General features: G+C 39.5%; 1 protein-coding gene across 3 annotated transcripts in view; it reads left to right on the top strand.

The window, feature by feature from the left end:
- rims2a (regulating synaptic membrane exocytosis 2a) overlaps positions 1-22,879 on the top strand; it is a 1,139,701-nt gene that overhangs the window by 1,103,395 nt on the left and 13,427 nt on the right. For 2 of the 3 annotated variants that reach the window (XM_063054936.1, XM_063054922.1), the window contains 2 exons: positions 13,836-13,977; positions 18,096-18,208. In XM_063054936.1, coding sequence (XP_062911006.1) covers positions 13,836-13,977; positions 18,096-18,208 — 255 coding nt within the window. Of the gene's footprint in view, positions 1-1,862; positions 2,327-13,835; positions 13,978-18,095; positions 18,209-22,879 lie in introns of those variants that run through there. The other variant, XM_063054926.1, reaches the window with a different exon arrangement.

The following is a 22,879-nucleotide window of genomic DNA, read 5'->3' as shown; positions in this document are numbered from 1 at the left end:
ATAGGTTTAGAACATCATGCCAATGAAGACAGTCACCTGAGGTAGAAATTGTGTCCATGAGCCCTTAGCAATACCAAATAAAAGACTTATTTTACAAACCTTCCAGGGAGGGTGAACACTTTAAAGGATTCAATATTGGCTTCATATTCTAGTCAAAACTTGCTCCTAAGTTTGAGTCTCGTGCTCTTTATAAAGCATATATTTGAATTTAAAAATCATAATGATGTGATTTCACAAAATGTTTATTGCAATTACCAATCAGTTTTCAGAAAATATTTCCACAGTATAATTATGGCTGATACGAAGTTACAGCCCAGTCCATCACAGGAAAATTCTTCCCCAACATTGTGCACATATATGAACAAGGAGCACTGCCATAAGATGAAAACATCAAGGACTGCCACCATCCAGGCTATGGTCTCTTCTTGCTACTGCCAGAAGGAGTTACAGGAGTCTTAGGTCCTACACCGTAAGGTTCAGGAACAATTATTACCCGTTAACTGTCAGGTTCATGAACCAACATGGATACATTCTGTCACCTCAACTTTGAACTGATTTCACAGCCTGTGGATTCACTTTCAAGGACTTTACAAGTCATGTTCTCAGTATTATTCATTTTTTTTATTATTATTATTGTTTGCTTTATTTGCATTTGCATAGTTTGTCTCCTTTTGTACATTGGTTATTTGTTAGTCTTCGTGTGTAGTTCTTCACTGATTCTATTATATTTCTTTGTTCTACTGTGAATGCCCGCAAGAAAATGAATCTCATGGTATTTTATGGTGACATATGTGTATTTTGATAAAAATTTTAATTTAAAGTTTGAACTTGATGGACTGGAGATGAAGGGTATAGGATTCACAGTCAGTGTCCTATTGTATAGTAAACAAAGTCCATTTACCTGGCAATCTTTTTAAGGGGCAGAGAAAACAAAGTTATGGCAACTTCCTCCAATAAAAGAACAGAAATATGTCAAAAACAAAATTATACTGAGCGAAGGATATTTACAGTTAAGTGCATAAAATCAATTTCATGCACTTAAACTGCGTAGTAACAAAGCGTAGCTAACAGAAAAATTATCTTATCATGACTATTCCGTTGACAAAATCAGATGTATCACCGAGTACATGAAAGTGACACAATAGACTTTCAAGCCTAGTCTTTTACTTCAGTACTTCACATTTGCTTAATAACAGTTAGCATTGTGATTAGTTCTTGAGTTTTGATAGAGTCTTCAGGAATAATGCAGTTCAAAGGAACATTTCCCAGTTCAACGCAGCACACACAAGATGCTGGGGGAGCTCAGCAGGTCAGGCGGCATCTGTGTTGCTAGTTCATTACAACCTCAACCATGTGAAGTGTAATAGTTGTGTTACATACTAAAGAAATGTATCCCAGAAAAGAGATTAGAAGTAATGTGTGTTTAAATTATTGAGCTTTTAATAAACTTTATCTCTAAATAAATTACTGAGAATTATTATATAATAATTATCCAAGTTCTGAACATTGTAATGAGCAGTTCCGGCAGATGATTTTCTGCATCAGAATTCTGCCTAAAGATGATTTTCATTGTCAATAATTTTGCAAAGATTGTCCCTGGAGTTTTTGATCAATGCCTGAGCTTCAAAAGTGAACGACTTCAAAAGCCACAATTTAATAACTGTTTGCTTCGCAAAATAATACATCCTGTGCCTGCTAAAGTGCTAACTGTTTTATGCTGGAGAGTGCAAGATGCTCTCCTCCTCTTGCAATCTGATTGGCTGCACACAGAAGCCAGCTACCTTCCAGTCAGCATCTTCTCAGAGCTCTTTTGTGAATCAATGAGCAGGGTAAAGCAGGAGGCAGAGAGCTCCAGAGGAAGAGAAAGCAGAGGAGTCAACGAGGCTTCTTTCATTTGTCAGGAAGAGGAGGACTGTGTTTGACTTCAATTGTGGACAAAGTGTATACGTTCAGTTATCTGATGCTACAGAGGATATGTCTTTAGAAAACCCACCCCCTTTCTGTGCAGAGTAAATGACTGAATAATCTGCAAAGTACGGCTTTGCGACAGAAAACAAAACACAGGAGGTCTCCTGGCCCTGCCAGAACACGGGAAAATCATCCCCCAATATTTCTTAATAGGATCTGTTCAGAACAACCGTCAAGACGCCTCGTGTCCTGTATCGCGCTAAAGGAGGGTCGACCAAGATGGTTAGGCAAGGACCAGATACTGGAAATGCCAGTTTGCGAATGCAGAGGTCACCGAGCCGAATAAGCTTATCTGCATCTTTTGAAGCTTTGGCTGTTTATTTCCCATGCATGAATTCTTTCGATGAAGGGGATGGAGGTAAGAAAATTAGTTAAGAAACCTCTTCCTCTACTGTACCTGTTGATTGCCAGTTGACATAAGATTAAAGTATAAAGGTGATCCTATTGTAGAATGTAGATTGAAGTTGGTGCAAAGTGATAGAAACTATCTTTAAAGTCATATAGACTCTCTGCTGCTTATTAATTATACACGAATCAATTTAAGCAAAATAAAAATCATGAAGAAAGTACATATTTTTATAATATCAGAGTTTTTTTCCTAACTAACCATAGCAGTAGATACATTGATTTGATTTCATTTTCATGAGTTAACAATGAAGAGTAAAGAATCCAGCCATGTTTTGTCATTTCATCTCCTGCTTTTAGTCGATCACTCTCTCTTTCTCTCTTAAATAAACACTCCTTTAGTTCATTCAATCTGTTTCTCACCTACTTCCTCTCAGCCATTTAAGTATTGTGCAAGTGAATATATTTTATGGCTAAATGAGCAAATTGTTTTTCTTTAACTTTTAATAAAACACAAAGATTCAAGATGGCATTCAGTTTCTAAATTGAAAAATAAAGCATTTGCTTTACATCCCGTGCCAGAAATGGAATATGTCAGCCTGCTTACTTGTTCATTTTGTCATTTAGAATCAGACTTTAGCACCAATTTACGACAAAGATTACATGAAGCGATTTTTAATGCTGTGTGTCAGATTGTTCAATATCAAACTGTTGAGCTGGTTGTTGCAAAAATGATCACCGTATAGAAGCAGTAAAGACAAACTGGATCAAATATCCTGATACCTAGCACAACTATCTTCATTGTAAGGCTGGGGTTATTGCAAGTATCCTCAACAACGGAAAATATATAAACCTCAGAGTGCTTTTATATAACCTATCTTCACTTTAATTGAGAAAAAATAATGAGTTACTAAATATCGATACTGTGCAAAACTAGATGTGCAATCAATTTATTTGGTTAGTATACCTGATTATCGTAGTTATGATTGCCACCTCTGTTAAAGCTCAGTATTTATTAGTAAAGATGAATATCATGAATCTATGGCGGTGAGCAGAGACTGAACTAATTAAAATATTATTTCCTCTTGTCATTTTCTCCTGTTATTTATCTTCAAACTGCATTCTCAGACTGTTTGTTCTTTTCTGCATGTTATACTGCCTATAATGTGCTAGAACTTCAGTGCATAAACCCATCAATGGAGCTTTTTTAATCATTGAAAAATCATAGCTAGCCAATACTGATTAAATCATATTAATATTGCTACCTGAATTGTGAAACATGCTGTTCTTATCTCTAGGGTAAATTTGTCTCTGCTGTCTATTGTTTTTGAAAATATATTTTCTAATTTCTGTTCATTGGTAATTGGTCACTGGTTGTTTAACTGTGTGTTTTTACTGAAATGCATGGATTGAGAAAACAGAATGCTTTACGTGCCGTGTCTCACAGTGGGATGTTGCAGGGAGCCTAGCAACAAAACTGTCTCTTGAAAAGGAACCTATAGGGTCTTTATGTTAACTCACATGTGATGGGGTGGGAATCTGAACAACACAAAGCTATTAATTTATTGAGAAATCACTTATTTCTGAATTAAACTGAAACAAAAAAACATGAATGCATTCTTTCTCTTTGTTGACTATATGTTTGCAATAATTGTTGAATATTTAATGCTTATTGTACTCACTGTTTTCTGGGTGTTTTGCATTGCCAGCTGATTTGAAACTCCAAAGGCTGGAGCTAGGAAATGTATAAAATAATATGAATATATACACTGTTTGAATATTAATAAAAAACTATGTAATCATTTTATTTTTTTCAAAAAGCACCAGGTTTAAATATGATATTATAATCCTAATTAGAATAGTTGATGCTTCACATCTGATGAAGCTCTTATTTAATCTTGTGGATGGTCAATCAACTTTGTGTCATAGCCGTAAAAACAAACTCACTAAGGTTCAGGTACTGGAAGCAATATCCCACCAATTGATGTTATATGAATTGTAAATGTGCATAAGCCTTCAGAATTATACTAATATTGTAACATTGCTGTTTCACTTCAGTTATCTTCTTCAACCCATATAATTATTATAAGCTTGCTTACTTTGGACATTTTCCCTTAAAGACAATTAATCTCTGATTAGGTAAGATTCATGTCAGGATAAAAGCTTAGAACTGCCTACACTGTAACCACAGCAACGGAAGTCAGGGAATTCATTGAAAAATAACTGCAGTAATCTCTATTCAGTGAAGTCTTATTTTTTCTGGTCTATTTTTGTCACCATTTCCTCTTCTCCTTTCCTGCTTCCACGTAATTCCATTCAGACAGTATTTGTGACTGAAAATGTTTCTGTGTACCTTTATCCCATTGCTTCACTAGGTCTTATTCCTAGTTAGGATGAAGTTTTTACTTGCTTCTTCAGGGGATAGTGATAGTAAAATTCACTGCACCTGAGCTTGGGCATTTAAATTATAGTTAAGTTGATGTATGAAATTCAACATATGAGAAACCATTGCTATTTTCCAAATGCAAAAGCCTGTCAAAGATTTATTTGTAGATGACAGGAGACAGTAATTGAAAGGTAGTAATTATAAGGTGGTAAGAATAAATAAGAAGGCAGAATAGGCACATAAATTAAATCAATTCATGCATTATACCTTATACTTACATGTGAGGAAAAAGGGAAATAGCTTAGAACAAAAGACATACAACAGTACAGCACATGAACAGGCCTTTTGGTCCACACTGTTGTGGCGAAACAACCACAAAATTCTCTTTGAATACTTGTAATGCTACTGTGACATTGTAATTTCCTTTGGGATCAAAAAATTATCTATCTATCTAAAAAGTAAACAAAAGAAAGCCCAAAAACTATTCCCTCCTACCAACACAATGTCCATATCCCTACATCCTCCTCACATACATGTGCCTATCTAAACGTCTCTTAAAAGCCTCTAATATATTTACCTCTACCACCACACCAGGCAGCACATTCCAGTCATCCACCACTCTCTGAGTTAAAAAACTTACTCTTCACACCCCCTGTGAAACTACCCCTCTCACCTTCAATTCATGCCCACTGATATTAGACCCTGGGAAAAAGATACTCCCTGTCTACACTTCTATGCCTCTCATAATCTTATAAACCTCTATCAGATGTCCCTCAGTCTCTTCCACTCCAGAGAAAACAACCCAAGTTTATCCAGCCTCTCATGATAGCCCATGCCCTCTAAACCAGGCAGCATCCTGGTAAACCTCTTCTGCACCCTCTCCAAAGCCTCAACATCCTTCCTATAGTGGGGCAAACAGAACGGTATGCAATACTCCAGATGTAAACAATATTGAAATAACTCAGGGAAAAATTCAGGGAAGTCTGGCACCTTGGTTGACACAGTTTTCAGTGTGCCCCACTGGTGTCGAGCAGCAATCAACAAAGCCATTTCATATTGAACTTTCTGAGAAGAAATATTAACTTAGTCAGATCACATCTTAAGTAGTTCATTCGACTCCAGGGAGAAACACATTGGAGGCATCAAGTGCTTGAAATAATGTAGAACAAAGCTGCAAAGCTTTAGGGAAGAGACGAAAATTATGAAAAAGTCTGGAGAAAATTGATGCTTAAAATACTCATCATACCAGCAATCCAGGGATATATGAGAACAAAAGGCAAATTCAGAAAATTACTTGAAAGTAATGGAACAAATTAATGTATGATAATTTAAGTATAACCTCTGGGCCAGGTGTCACCCAACACCCATTTATTTATCACCCTCTTAAACAGAATAAAGCAGTCACCAACACTTTGAGGAGAACTTACAGGTGGTCTCAAAAAGCATTAGGCCTTTCCAAAGCATCACCCACAAAATGCTGGAGGAACTCAGCAGGTCAGGCAGCATCTATGGAAATTAATAAACCATTGAGGTTTCAGGCCAAGACCCTCCTTCAGGACTGAAAAGGAAGTGGGCAGAGGCTGAAAGAAAAAGGCAGGGAAGAAGAACGAGGCTATCTGGAAGGTGATAGGTGAAGCTAGGTGGGTGGGAAAGGTCAAGGGCTAGAGAAGAAAGAATCTGATAGGAGAGGAGAGTGGACCATAGCAGAAAGCAAAGGACGAGGGGACCCAGGTGGAAGTGATAGGCAGGTGAGAAGAGGTAAAAGGCCATATTGTCATTTTTTCGTAGAAGTGGTATGTCCCTGTAAAGAAACAATGCTTGTGAAAGCTGTGAAGTCCCATGTCATGAACTTCTGAAGGTTTCTATACACATTCATCAGTTCAGCCTGATACATCATTATTATTCACTACCTTGAGCTCTAAAACCTTTCTTTTATCAAAAGTTGACATTAAGTATACACGAGGAAATCTGCAGATACTGGAAATCCAAGCAACACACATCAAAGTTGCCGGTGAACGCAGCAGGCCAGGCAGCATCTCTAGGAAGAGGTACAGTCGAAGTTTTGGGCCGAGACCCTTCGTCAGGACTAACTGAAGGAAGAGCTAGTAAGACATTTGCAAGTGGGAGGGGGAGGGGGAGATCCGAAATGATAGGAGAAGACAGGAGGGGGAGGGATGGAGCCAAGAGCTGGACAGTTGATTGGCAAAAGGGATATGAGAGGATCATGGGACAGGAGGCCTAGGGAGTAAGAAAAGGGGGAGGGGGAGAAAAACACCCAGAGGATGGGCAAGGGGTATAGTGAGAAGGACAGAGGGAGAAAAAGGAGAGAAAGAAAAAGAATGTGTGTACATAAATAAATAACGGATGGGGTACGAGGGGGAGGTGGGACATTAGCGGAAGTTTGAGAAGTCAATGTTCATGCCATCAGGTTGCAGGCTACCCAGACGGAATATAAGGTGTTCTTCCTCCAACCTGAGTGTGGCTTCATCTGTACAGTCGAGGAGGCTGTGGATAGACATATCAGACTGGGAATGGGACGCGGAATTAAAATATGTGGCCACTGGGATATCCTGCTTTCTCTGGCGGACAGAGTGTAGGTGTTCAGCAAAACGATTTCCCAGTCTGCGTCGGGTCTCGCCAATACATAGAAGGCCACATCGGGAGCACCGGACGCAGTATATCACCCCAGCCGACTCACAGGTGAAGTGTCGCCTCACCTGGAAGGACTGTCTGGGGCCCTGAATGGTGGTGAGGGAGGAACTGTAAGGGCATGTGTAGCACTTGTTCCGCTTACAAGGATAAGTGCCAGGAGGGAGATCGGTGGGGAGGGATGGGGGGGACGAATGGACAAGGGAGTCACGTAGGGAGCAATCCCTGCGGAAAACAGAGAGACGGGGGGAGGGAAAGATGTGCTTAGTGGTGGGATCTAGCCAGTTTTTTTCACTATAATTGATTTTCAGTCACAGCATATTCTGTATATTATTTTGTTCCTTATTAAAAATAATGCTTTGACTTTGGAAAGCTTTGTACCAAGTTACATTGAAATATTCAGTGTTTTCCATCATCTATTTAACATGATGTACAATGACCTTGATTTCTAAATCAACAATAATTTATACATGACATTGATTATAAATCAACAGTTTTTTTTTATTGTTGGCTTCTTTTTATTTTATGTGACAAGGCAAGGTAGCATTTATTACCAACTCATAATTTCTGTGGAAAATGCAATAGTGAGTCTCTTCTTTATCTACTGAGTCCATTGGGAGAAGGTACTCTCAGACACTGACTGGGAGACCGTTTTGCTGAACACCTAACTCTGTCCGCCAGAGAAAGCAGGATCTCCCAGTGGCCACACATTTTAATTCCACGTCCCATTCCTATTCCGATATGTCCGTCCTTGGCCTCCTCTACTGTCAAGATGAAGACACACTCAGGTTGGAAAAACAAAACCTTATATTCCGTCTGGGTAGCCTCCAACCTGATGGCATGAACATTGACTTCTCTAACTTCTGTTAATGCCCCTCCTCCCCTTCTTACCCCATCCCTTATTTATTTATTTGTTATTTTTTATCTTCTCTCTCTTTTTCCTCCCCCTGTCCCTCACTATATCTTCCTCTGGTGCTCCCCTCCCCCTTTCTTCCTCCTAGGCCTCCTGTCCCATGATCCTCTCCCTTCTCCAGCCTTGTATCCCTTTTGCCAATCAACTTTCCAGCTCTTAGCTCCGTCCCTCCCCCTCCTGTCTTCTCCTATCATTTCGGATATCCCCCCCCCCACTTTCAAATCTCTTATTATCTTTTCTTTCAGTTAGTCTTGGCCCGAAACATCGACTGTACCTCTTCCTATAGATGCTGCCTGGCCTGCTGTGCTCCCCAGCATTTTGTATGTGTTACTGTCAGTGTATGGTTTGATAGGGTGAGAGAGGATTGATATCATAGATTTATAGAAAAATACAGCACAGAAATTGGCCCTGCGGCCCATCTAGTCCATGCCAAACCATTTGAATCACCTACTTGCATTTACCCTATCTATACTCCTCATAATTTTGTATACCTCTGTCAAATCTCCCCTCAATCTTCTATGTTTCAAGGAATAAAGTCCTAACCTATTCAATCTTTCCTTATAAATCAGGTCCTCCAGTCCCTATCATCCATGTCCTTACAAGTGAATATTTTGACCATTTCTCTGTTTGAAAGAGTGTATGATTGTTTGACCTTCTTTGTATGTACAAAAGACAGAAGTTCAGATTATATTCAGATTATACTTGGGAAGCATTTATTTACTATTCAGATCTAAGTAAAATTTTTAGAATTTCAAAGGTATAAATGTGACATCCCAGAGTTTGTAAAGGGACAGGGAATTTTTTCCTCCATCAAATTAGATGAAAGCTTTTCTGGTGATGTTGGGGATCTCCAGAGAAAGCCAGGATGGATCATCTATTTGGCAATTCTAGCTGGAGGTGGTTGCAAATGTTTCAACTGTTTCCTAAGCATTCACATATTGGGCCTGTGGATTAGACTAGGTTAGCCTGACAGTTCCACCACTCTACCCCCACTCCAACCCCCGAAAGGACATAAATGAATCGGGGGTAGAGTTTTACAACAAACTATCATTTTTACTTGGTCACCATTACTAAATTTAGATTTCCAGAAGGCATTTCATTAGCTGCTGCGTCAATATTTATTATGGGACATTATAGCTCATAGTGCTCATGGTGTGGAGCTAATATATCAGTGTGAACTGGAGATTGGTGACCCAACAAGAACCAGTGACAAGACAAATATGGGTGCATTTCTGTTTGATCATGAGTTTGGCCCCAGACTGCAGCTTCCTCTTTTCTATAGATGATTTAAATAAAGGCACGAAGTTACGTGTGCGGACAGTACATGGGAGTGTCGATGGGAGGGAGGGAAGAGGCTTGTTTTGCTGTTGCTGTTCTCTTCCCTGTTGTGTTTTGTTGTTTTGCGTTTGCTGGTGCTGGAATGTGTGGAGACACTTGTGAGTTGCTCCCAGAACATCCTTAGGTGTGCCACAAGCGGGGCTTCCTGGCGGCCAAACATTTTAAATCCGATTCCCATTTCTATTCCAACTTCTCAGTCCATGGCTTCTCTTTGTGCTAAGATGAGGCAACCCTCAGCGTGGAGGAGCAACACCTTATACTGTTTGGGTAGCCTCCAAACTGACGATATGAAAATGGATTTCTCCTTCCAGTAAACAAATTCCACCCCCCACCCACCTCCCCTTCCTCTATTCCCTTTCCTGACCTTTTTTACTTTTTATCACCTGTCTATTGCTTCCCCCTGGGTCCCCTCCTCCTTCCCTTTCTCCTATGGTCCACTGTCCTCTCCTATCAGATTCCTTCTTCTCCAGCCCTTGACCTTTCCCATCTACCAGCCCTCACCTATCACCTTCCAGTCAGCCTCCTTCCCCTGCCCCTTTCTTTTTATTCTGTCATCCTCCCCCTTCCCTCTCAGTCCTGAAAAAGGGTTTCAGTCCAAAATGTTAACTGTTTATTCACTCACATAGATGCTGCCTGACCCGCTGAGCTCCTCCAGCATTGTGTGTGTGTGTGTGTGTTGGTTGTAAAAGGAAATGATGCATTTCACTGGATGTGTCCATGTACATGTGATAAATAAATCTGAATTAGAGGCAGGTAAGTAAGTTACTCCAGCAGGATCCTGGAGATCACCAAAAGTAAGAAGCTCGACCGGACAAGCCACATAAATACCACAGCCAGATGGGCAGGTCAGAAGACCATATACCATGATAAAGTGGCTCATTCTCTGTGCCTTTCTAGTAGCTACAAGGTACAAGTTTCTGATGGAATACTCTTCACTTGCCTGGATGACTGAAGTGCCCACTCCCTGAAGAAGCCGGACTTCTCAACACAGCAGCCTGCTTAATTGCTCCTCTGTCCATCACAGTGAGCATCAATTCCCTCTGTCACTAGCACACAATGGCAATGCCAGACGGTAACAAAGTACAGAGGCAGAGACTCCCAAACTCACATCCTCTACCACCAAGAAAGCCGTGCTTGTAACACATGGACACACCACCTGGTCCTCACCCAACCCGACCAGCGCACCATTAAAGTGCAATCCCCAAGGAAGGAGGAAAAAAAGTGACGTGAGAAACGTTAAGGCCGAAGTTAGATGATGGGGACGCTCCTGGTCCACCCTTGAGTTAGTGGCTCAGAACAGAGAACGACAGAGGCAGGAGGTCACTGATGGCCTATGCTCCACTGGGAGCTAAGGGCCCAAGTAGAACAGCACGCCATCCTGACTCGGAAGTGTATTGCTGATCATTCATTATCTCTGTGACGAGGTCCCAGAGCACATTTTACCAAACATTATGCAGGAGTATCTTCACTAAAAGGATTGTAGCAGTCAGGAGACAACTCAGCACTACCTTCTCAAGTACGATTAGGGAAGAACAGTAAATGGTGGTGTTGGCAGGGATAACCAGAAACAAGAAAATGAAAAAAATAAAAGCACCGCATAATCGCTTCACAGAAGTAAATTGTTCCTCTGTATTCATATAAATTACCTGAGTAATTTTGAAATATCACATTTCAATTACTGCCGAAATTTGTAAATAGTAGAAAATGGAAATTATTGTGTAGCTTCTTATCTTGACCTTTTAAAACCTGGTATTATTCTGATGAACCTAAATTGTATGAAATTTGAAAGGTGCTTTGAAAGGAATAATGCTTGCAATATTCTAATGTAGATTAATAGCCAGTTTTATGAAATTTATTCATTTTCAAATATTAATTTCTACATTTTATTATAATTTATGCATGTAAATTCTATCAGCTTATCTATGATTAAGATGTAATGTAGCACATGATAACACAAATGCTTTCAAAAAATAAATCTGCATGCGTTTCTAATTTGGTTTTAAAATTCACCAATACTTAAAATTGACACCTGTCCCACCTCACATCTTAACTTATTTTGCTCTTGACAGTTTTCACAGATAAATAAGTTGTCAGTGGTTATACCTACTTGGTAATTGCCCATCTATATCACATAGAATGAAGTGAAATTCAGCAGATTGTGTAATGATTGGGCAGTGCACTCCACTGGTTGACCACCAAAGGGGTGAGAAAGGAAAACACCACAAACTCATCACCTGAGAAAATGAAATTGCAATGTGTTTCCAGAGGCTCAGATGATAAGTAGAAATAATGAATGATTACTTTCACCTTAAGAAACAGATTCATAGCACGAGACAACAAAGTTCTTGCTTCTTGAATACTTTTGGATGTATCTTATGGATTTTTGGGCTGCTGATCATGAAAATCATCATGAAATTTCCCATTTTTTGAAATCGCCTATAATTGTTATTTCAATTCATAATTCAAGTCAGAATCACTGGTGCCAAGATTAAGAAAGGCATTTTTGTTGGTCTACAAATCAAACAGGTCATCAATGACAGACATTTCAAAGAACTTCTAGTGAGACCAGAGAAAATCACATGGAAAGCTTTCAAGTACGTTGTTAAAAATTTTCTTGGCAATACAGAGCACCAAATTAAGTGCAGCTGGTTGACAACATACTTCAAGCATACAAAACCATGAGGTGCAATATGTCACTAAAGATTCATTATCTGCATTTCCAATTAGCTTCTTGGCGCTAGCAATGACGAGCATGATGAAAGATTTCACCAGGTCATTACAGTCATGGAGAAATTGTATCAGGGCAACTGGCATCCATCAATGCTGGCTGATTATTGTTGGACCCTGAGAAGTCTCAGACGTTGAGTACAAATGAAAATCATCAACAAAATATTATTTAGCTTTGTTGAATTACTGCAAAGCGTAGGCACCATTATGCAATTAGACACATTATATTCAATAAAAATTCATTTCTGAGTTTCTCTAAATTCTTACGTGATACAAGTAACCCAAAATTACATTTGTGTTCAGCTTCAAGCAGTCTATCATAAACAAAAAAAAAAATCCAGAGGAAGCAATACTTCCGAAAAAAATTGTTGTCCAGTGTTATTTGTTAAGTTATTAATTTTAATACAAAGTTACATTGCAAGTGAGATTTGAAAATTTGAGCATATTTTCTGCTATTCCTCTTTTGCACTACTTGTTGGTTTAATTTTTAATAATTGTTGCTTTGTTACGCCTGCACTGTTCTGCTACCACAAAATTCCATGCCTAATGCCAATGACGTTAAACGTGATTCTGAATCTGTAATTGGTGGAGCAAAGCAGCGGCATCAGGCACTGGTGGAAGTGCTGCAACTTGAAAATACCAGCAGTAGACATCTTTGTGCAAGGCCTATCTTGTTCTGATTGATCTCTGCCTGAAGATAATAAAAGCTGAAGGGAAAATTGAGCCCGTATGAATCTAAAAACCGAGAGACACGTCACTTTTCCAGTTATAGAATAGGTATAGTCGTGAAATTCATTGCCACTGTTGGCTGAGGAGGCCAAGTTATGTTTAAAGCGGAGGTTGATAGTTCTTGATCAGTAAGGGCGAAGAAAGGTTATAGAGAACAAGGCAGGAGAATGGGTTTGAGAGGCTGAATAAGTCAGCCATGATGGAATGATGCACTGAAAGGCCTAGTTTTTCTCCTATGTATAAGTCACAATAGGTAAGAAACCAACTAAAACTATTACGAAACAATATAAACTGATAAAAATCTCCAAACTGCAATTCCTGCAATAATGTAAGTGTTTTATCATTCAGAATCCAGCTGAAAATAACATTTGCCTTTGCTTGTTCAAGCATTGTTCAGTCTTGGCACAGTAATGATAATGATTTGATGCACAGCAGGGGTTCTCAACCTTTTTAATGCTACGGACTCCCTACCATTAACTGAGAGGTCTGTGAACCCCAGATTAGGAAACCCTGATGCAAAGTGTCATCTGTTCACTTTCATTAGCTGGGCATGGCATTACAAGCACCACTTTGGCTAGTATAATCATTCCTCTGTTGATGTTTAAACCCATTATGCATATTTTTCAGAATATGAACTCATTTGAACAACATCTACCTAATACTTTATATTATGTGGCTTGTATGCAGTATATAATCTTACTTTCAGAGTTATCCTTAATTATCCTTCTGTACTTTTAAGAGACAGTGTAATGTAGAATCTTCCCATCCTTGTTTCCGCAGAGGTTGGAGGGAAAAAACTCCGAAGTACAATCCAAAGGAGCACTGAAACTGGGTTAGCAGTTGAAATGAGAAATAGGATGACACGGCAACCAAGTCGTGAATCTACCGATGGAAGCATGAACAGTTACAGTTCGGAAGGAAAGTAAGTTCATTACTATGGTCATTAACAGGATGCAGAGCTGGGCTGAAAAACGGCAGATGGAATTCACTCGGAATAGTCTGACATGGTTCACTTTGGAAGGTTGGATTTGAAGGCAGAATGCAGGGTTAACAGCAGAATTCTCAGCAGGGTGTATATATTGTAATTGATTTATTTATCTATTTATTCTATATTTATCATGTATTGCATTGTACTGCTGCCGCTAAGTTAGCAAATTTCATGACATATGCCGGTGACATTAAACCTGATTCTGATTCTGATTTTGGTGTGTTGACCTTCATTAGTTGGAGGATTGAGTTCAAGAGCTAAAGTGCAATGTTGCAAATCAATAAATTGCTGGTTAGGCCACATTTGGAATATTGTGTTGAGTTCTGGTCACCTCATTAGAGGAAGGATGTAGAAGCTTTAGAAAGTTGTGGAGCAGATTTACCAGGAGGCTGCCTGGATTAGAGAGCACGTCTTATGAGGATAGGTTGAGTGAGTTAGGGATTTTTACCTTTAGAGAAATGGAGGAAGAGAGGCAACTTGATAATGATTTTGATAAATAGCAGAGGAGGTCCTGATGACCTATTCCTTGTCTTAATTGTAAATTCTTATGTTCTGATGTCTCATCAAAAGTACTTTAAACTGTGACCCTTCATCTTCCATAGTCAGTTTAATTAGAACTGATTGTCAACTGGAAAATCACATTAATTATCTCACAAATCTCAATGCAATCACTCTTGGCTGAATTTTATACAATATGCATTAGAGCCCCATGCTCCCTTCTCTGGACTTCTGATCATCCCCATTATCCCACACTTCACAACATGGTCTTGATCAGGCAGATCATTTTCATAGTGTTAGACTCACAGGAGTTGTACTGCCTCCTCTCTCTCATTCATCCTCTGCTCCATGGCATGAGGAGGATTAATTTAAGATCTGAGGTGTTTCTGAAGTGTCGAGTACCAAATGTTCTATGTTACACACACAAAACACTGGAGGAACTCAGCAGGACAGGCAGCATCCATGGAAAAGAGTAACCAGTCAACCTTTCAGGCCGAGACCCTCCATCAGGACTGAGAGGGAAGGAGGGGAGATGCCTGAATTAAAAGGTGGTGAGGGGGAGAGGAAAGAGGCCGGCTGGGAGGTGATTGGTGAATCCAGGTGGGTGGGAAACGTCAAGGGCTGGAGAAGAATGAATCTGATAGGAGAGGAGAGTGGGCCATAAAAGAAAAAATACCTGTCTACAAATTGGATTTCATCTTCTTTTGTTACACGAGACATGTGCTGTGTAAAGCCATAACACCAAATGGTATCCCTTAGAAAACATAAAGGTACATTAAAAGCTGGTTTGCATACAGGCTGAAACATAAAACAGGAGTTAGGCCTCTGCAAACCGAGCTTGCAGCTGCTATGAGTTTGCCATGCTGATCACTGGAAAGCACCTTAGAACTTACCTTAATCCTCCTCATGCCAAGGAGCTGAGGATAAATGAGAGGAGCCTATACAACTTCGGTGTGTCTGACACTCCATGAAAATGATCTGCCTTGTGAAGTGTAGGATAACTGGGATAATCCAGAGCCCAGACACTGCAGTATGCAGCTCCAATATGTAATGTCAAAAATAGCCGGAATTAGTGGTGGAATAAGAGTAAGGAGGTTTACATTGTTAGAACCATTAAAAACTGATGCTGTGTTTAAGGTGCTAATAATGATTTCAACGCCAATTTGAGCACGCTGGACTCCTACTTTTTTTGGGACTGTTCAGCAAAGATCATAGATTGCACCCATATGCTCCAGTTCATGCTGGCATGAAGGAAAAGCACAGAGCATGATCTATGCCATTATTTGGTATGTGGCTGTTTCCAGGAATACTGTACATCATTGGAAAGGGTCTCTGCGTTACTTGTGTGAGAAAGTGGCAGAAGAAGATGTAATTTTCTGAGCTACAGTGTTAGGTTGAGGTACTGGTCAGATGTAGGACATATTGAGAGAGTGGCTCACAGATCACTGAAACACCTGATTTCTTACAATTGGAAAGAATGGTCTTTAGCCATTTAGTGGGAGGTAGAATCTCATAGTCATGGTGATCCCCATAATTGTCAGAGTTTTTACAACACATCTAGAATGATTGGAAACTTCTGCAGTTTCAGATTCAAATTGGGATCCCGGGTATGTTGGAAGGAAAGAGTTTAGAGAGAGGAGAAGCAATCTTTCTGAATTTTTTAAGTCCAAATAATTGTTTATTCAACAGGGCAAAGGTATTTTGGGCAAACAATTAAATGAAGATAATACTGTGTATTTTTAAAATTCCTTTGAAACGTTTCAAATTCCTGGTTCCTCCCAATGATGGATCTGGGAATGCTGGTGGTATTTCTCAGCAATTTTCTTCGTTAAGGTTGGCAACTGCGTATATTGGCACACAGAGCCCCAAAGCAGAACAACACTAACAAGTGCCACCAAGAATTCCCACAGCAATCATCTCCAAAACAAAGAAAGCTACATCATAAATGCACAAGACTCATTCATGTGGCCTTCTTCACTCACTGGCAAATGATGAATGACATGAAATACATAATTAGTTACTGACTCATCTTTAGAAAACTGCAGATGATGGAAATCTGAAATAAAAACACCTAATCAATATCAATTCTCTAGATGTGAATTATCTGAAAGAAAAACAGAAAATGTCCAAAACATTCAGCAGATCAAGCAGCACCGGTGGAAGAGAAACAGTCAACATTTCAGCTGCAAGATGCTTCATAGCAAATTGCTCTGAGAAACTGCATTAAAGGGTTGAATTTTCAGGCCAGAATATTTAGCCAATGCACGAATAGCTTTTAAAAACAGGTTTACATTTGAATTAATTTACTGACATGGTTCATGGTAATTTCCCAGACATAATAACAGCATAGAGAATTTGATAGATACAGTAAAATTGTCCATCACAACATATTAAACTCTGTACACACTCTTTCAAATTATTTTTTATTGTATATTTTTCACATTTAGATGCTGGCTCATGCATGTGTGAATATTTTTCATAAGCATAGACAGTGAGAATATTCAGACCAGAATTCATATTCATATTCTCTCTGTCTCTCTCTCTTTCTCTCTCTCTCACTCTCTCTCTCTCTCATCTTGCACTCTCTCACTCTTATACACACACATACACACACAATTCGACTAAAGCTAAATGGGGATGTCAGTATGCTGGTCATTTTGGCTTGTAGGGCTCCTGACTAACAAATTTGAATGATATTTTTAGAATTGTGCCTTCTTGGCCTCAGATGACTAATGGCCATGAGAGAGCAGCAATATTTCAATCTGGTCAAAAACAAAATTAACCTATCAGATATACATCGAACTGTTAATCTAGGTCTAGGATTTGTCAGAGATCAATGATACTTTCACTTGAAAGTTAATTAAATTATTCTTTGTTCACATATTGCTGAATTTACGCATTACCAAACTGAAAATGACATCCAATGGTACTTAATGATTGAAATGTCACAAATACGAGATATGACGAAGCCCTTGAAAAATTTTTTTTTCTTATTTGTACACAAGAACAGAGCATTGCTGGAAAGTCCTTGAGAAAGTTATGGTGAGCTGCCTTCTTGAACTGCATCTATGTAGTGCATCTCATTGCATAACGAATCAGAATCAAGTTTATTATCACTGACAAATGTCATGAAATTTGTTGTTTTGTGGCAGCAGAACATTGCAATACCTAAAATTTACAATAAGAAATATATAGAAATATATAAGTAGTGCAAAATGAGAGCAAATAGTGAGGTAGTGCTCATGAGTTCATGGACCATTCAGAAATATGATGGTGGAAGGAAAGAAGCTGTTCCTAAAACACTGACTGTGCATCTTCAGGCTCCTGTATCTCCTCCTTGATGGCAGCCTTTTGAGGATGTCCTCAGTGGTGGGGAACCTAGCGCTGATGATGGAGTGTGCTGAGTTTACAACTCTCTGAACCTGTAAATATCAAGAAATAAAAATTTCTGGATGCATTTCAAGGTGGAGGTTAAGAAATAATAATTGGCACAAACTCATGACTTCAAGATTAGTGAACATAACAGTAAATTTCTTAACTTATATTCCCCACAGCCTTATCTTTCCTGGTGTTCGATTGGCATCGGACAGTCAGTTCAGTGATTTTCTGGATGGCCTTGGTCCAGCGCAGATGGTTGGACGTCAGACCCTTGCCACACCATCCATGGGTGAGCAGCTCTCATATTTTGCATCAAAGCAGGACATTTTCATCCAAAAAGATTAGTTGAATATTGATAAGTTGAATTACAGGTTGTGAAGAGCATTGAATCATTGGGGTACTATATGAAAAGTGGCCGTACGGTTAGCTTATTCACTGCTTGTGATCATTCCAAACTTTCCTAGATTCTGGAAAGGCTCCAATGAATTGTAAAACTGCAAAATAACACTGTCGTTCGAAAAGAAGAGACAGGAAGTAAAAAGCTGTATGCTAGTTAATCTAACACTTGTAATTGGGAAACACTAAGATCTATTAAAGGTCAAAGCTCAAATAAAATTTATTAACTAAGTAAGCACATGTCACCATACCCTACACTGAGATTCATTTTCTTGCAGGCATTCACAGTAGAACAGAGAAATGCAATAGATCAATGAAAGACCACGCACAAAGTCTGGCAAACAGCTAATATGCAAAAGAAGACAAAATGTGCAATAAATTTTTTTTTTTTTTAAGTAAATAAATAAATAATGCTGAGAATGTGAGTGGTAGAGTCCTTGAATTTAAGTCCATTGGTGGAATCAGTTCAGAGTTGAGGGGAATAAGGTTATCCACAGTGGTTCAGGAGCCTGATGGTTGAAAGGTAATAACTGATCCTGAACCTGCTGGTGTGGGCCCTAAGGCTCCTATACCCTTTTCCTGATGGCAGCAGTGAGAAGAGCATGTCCTATTTGGTGGAGGTACTTGATGATGGATGCTGCTATCTTTGTAGATGTGCTCAGTAGTGGTGAGGGCATTGCCTGTGATGGACTAGACTGTATTCACCACTTTTTGAAGGCTTTTCTATTCTTGGCCACTGGTGTTTTCATACCAGGCCATTATGCGACTAGTCAGGATGCTCTCCACTGTGCATCTATAGAAGTTTGTCAGTTGTTTCGATGACATGTTGAATCTGCACAAATTTCTAAGGAAGTAGAGGTGCTGCCTTCTCTGTGATGGCATTTATGAGCTGGTCCCAGGACAGATTCTCTTATATGATAACGCCAAGAAATTTAAAGTTACCAACACTCTCCACCTTTGATCCCCAGATGAGGACTGGCTTATGGATCTTTGGTTTATTATTCCTGTCATCAATTTGCAGCTCTTTGGTTTTTCTGACAATGAGAGAGTGGTTTTGACACCATTCAACCAGATTTCCAACCTCCCTCCTATATGCTGATTCATCACCACCTTTGACTCAGACAACAACAGTGTGTCATCAACAAATTTAAGTATGGCATTGAAGTATGATGTGAGTAGAGCAAGGTAGTAGTACACATTGAAGTTGTAGTTAGCTATGAAGTATGATGTGAGTAGAGCAGGGTAGTTGTATACATTGAAGTTGTAGTTAGCTATGAAGTATGAAGCGAGTAGAGCAGGGTAGTTGTATACATTGAAGTTGTAGTTAGCTATGAAGTATGAAGCGAGTAGAGCAGGGTAGTAGTAGTACACAACCTTGTGATGTACCTGTGCTGATGGTGGCTGTGGAGAAGATGTTATTGCCAATCCATACTAACTGGGGTTTGCAAGTGAGAAAATCGATAAATCCAGGATTTATCAAGGCTTATTCTGCACTGTATCTCAATAAATAAATAAATTAACACATTTACAAGGAGACTTTAAAAAAAAATCAAGTAAGAGATTACTTCTGTCTCATTTTCTATTGTAAAACAATCTGCCATGGCAGCTTTAAAATACGCAGATAACATTATGTTTGTTCGATGGAACTGAAAAGTGAGCCAGGTCTCTATCCTAAAAGTCCAGATGAGGAGAGATCATTCAAATTTCTAACGACTGGTAAACTTAGGCTAAATCTCATCTCCCAATTAATCCATGTTAACTCTGGCAAATAAATGATTGATATAAATAATGAAAGGTTTCACAGGGCATCTTGGGGCATTTTGAGGCACCAGTGTGCATTTTCAGCCTAACTCACAAGCACTATTTCAATCAGATTACAATCACGTCAGGCATCTATAACAAACACATCTAATGAGCTGTTGCAGATTCTGTTCTTTTCTACTTTGTTTTGAAAGCAGAGAGAGGTATTCCAATTTAGTTTGCTACTAATAATATGCATCATAATTTTAACTTTCTCGTGTTTATAATTTTAACTTGTTTTTATTTGTATTATCTTTGTTGTATTTCATTCAATCATAATACAGGAGAATGACATTGACTCTGAATCCAAAAGGCCTATGAATACGACCCAGGAGGAAATGCTAGCAGGGTGCTGGAAATCTGTGGAGACTGTGCGTCACTGGGCTGTTGTGATTATTCAAGAAGTGTTTATTTCAATAACTATCAGTTGCAATTCAGCGAAATAGCAAGGGAAATAAATGCGCACAATGTGTATTTTAAAAATAGATATTGATGCACTGTTAGGGATGTGGAGATGGGCAGAACAAAGCAGTTGTAAAATAGTTTGCTGCTGTCCAAGTCTTTACAATCTGGTCAGACGTACCTTATGGCACAGTAGTAAACGGAACAGGAGCAATGCTTAATGTAAGTCTGTCATGCCCATGATCCAAATTTTAAAACATATCTTAAAATGACTGCAGATATAAATAAATTGCTTTGGCATATTAAACTGAAATTCCTGACGTCTCAAAATCTTCCTCAAAAATCATATATCTTGATGAATTCCAGCTTCTTTAGGAATATGGACAAAAGTGCAGTGACTGCTGTTGACTGCAAATATACGAATGTAAATCTCGCCATCAGTGTCGGGATGCCGGGAATGGAATGGGACAGATTGTGTGACTCTTTTAGATAATTGGGCTACTTATTGCATTGGTGAGGCCAAATCTGGAGTATTGTGTGGAATTTTGGTCACCAAATTACAGGAAGGATATTAATAAGGTTGAAAGAGTTCAGAGAAGGTTTACAAGGATGTTGCCGGGACTTGAGAAACTGAGTTGCAGAGAAAGGTTGAATAGGTAGGACTTTATTCCCTGGAGCGTAGAAGAATGAGGGGAGATTTGATAAAGGTATATAAAATTATGATGGGTATAAATAGAGTGAATGCAAGCAGGCTTTTTCCACTGAGGCTAGGGGAGAAAAAAACCAGAGGACATGGGTTAAGGGTGAAGGGGGAAAAGTTTAAAGGGAACATTGGCGGGGGGGCTTCTTCACACAGAGAGTGGTGGGAGTGTGGAATGAGCTGCCAGATGAAGTGGTAAATGCAGGCTCACTTTTAACATTTAAGAAAAACTTGGACAGGTACATGGATGAGAGGTGTATGGAGGGATATGGTCCAGGTACAGGTCAGTGGGACTGGGCAGAAAAGTGGTTTGGCACAGCCAAGAAGGGCCAAAAGGCCTGTTTCTGTGCTGTAATGTTCTATGGTTCTATTTTGTACTCTCCCGTCCCCTTTTCTCAGTAACACACAGAAAATGCTGGGGGTGCTCAGCAGGTCAGGCAGAATCCAGAAAGAGGAATATAGCTTCAGTGTTTTGGGCTGAGACCCTTCATCAGGACAGAAAAGGAAGGGGGAGGAAGCCAAAATAAGAAGGTGGGGGAAGGGGAAAGAGGACAAGCTGGCAGGTGATAGGTAAAGCCAGGTAAGGGGGAATGCGGGTGGGTGTGGGAGGGGGGAATGAAGTGAGAAGCTGGGATGTGATAGGTGGAAAAGGTAAAGTGTGGAAGAAGGAGGGATCTGACAGGAGAGGAGAGTGGACCATGGGAGAATAAGAAGGAGGAAGGGCACCTGAGGGAGGTGATAGGCAGGTGAGGGGAAGAGAAGGAGTAAGAGGAGAGCCAGAACAGGGAATGGAAAAGGAGAGAAGGGGAAGGGGGTAGATATTACCAGAAATTGGAGAAATCGATGTTCATGCTGTCAGATTAGAGGCTACCCAAGTGGACTATAAGGTGTTGCTCTTCCAACCTGAGAATGGCCTCATCATGGCAGGAGAGGAGACCATGGACCCACATTTTGGAATGGGAATGGGGAGTGAAATTAAAATAGTTGGCCATTGGAAAATCCTGCCTGTTGCAGATAGAGCAAAGGCTCTCAACAAATTGATCCCCTAATCTGTGTAGGGTCCCATCGACATAGAGGATGCTGCACCAGGAAGACCGGATACAGTAGATGATCCCAATAGACTTGTAGATGAAATGTTGCCTTACCTGGAAGGACTGTTATTTAACCCTTTCCTGAGTTGTCCCTGTTCCATTCAGAATTTGTTGACTGACAATAATAGGCAGCCTGCTCCACCCACTTTAATGATGTTTGGTAACAAACCACAATGTTTCTGAGAGCTACCTGTGGCAAATTGTATTTTTTTATACACCCACTCTCTTCAGTAAGAAATCAATTTCTCAAATTGAACTCCTCTCTGTGGCAGTACAGCTAAAACAGGAAAATTGTAGCTTTGGTCCCTTTGTTCCTCAAGGCCTAAACAATGGATTTTGATATCAACCCCAGGGAATCTCCATGTGTATAACACAGCAAGAAGATTGCAAGGTCCTAGAAGAAGCAACAAATCAGCTAGCATGCTTTGTTGATTATTTTTCCAGTATTATACTAAGTGCATTCTGAAATCTGCTGGTTGCCCATAGAGAGAGAGAGAGTTCTCCTGCATAAACAATGTGAATGAAGACTCCGTTTTCATGTGGTATGATCATCAACCAGAAAAATTAGGGT

This window comes from Mobula hypostoma, chromosome 1 (assembly GCF_963921235.1).
Source record: "Mobula hypostoma chromosome 1, sMobHyp1.1, whole genome shotgun sequence".
Taxonomy (NCBI): domain Eukaryota; kingdom Metazoa; phylum Chordata; class Chondrichthyes; order Myliobatiformes; family Myliobatidae; genus Mobula; species Mobula hypostoma.
This window is presented reverse-complemented; position numbering and strand designations above follow the sequence as displayed.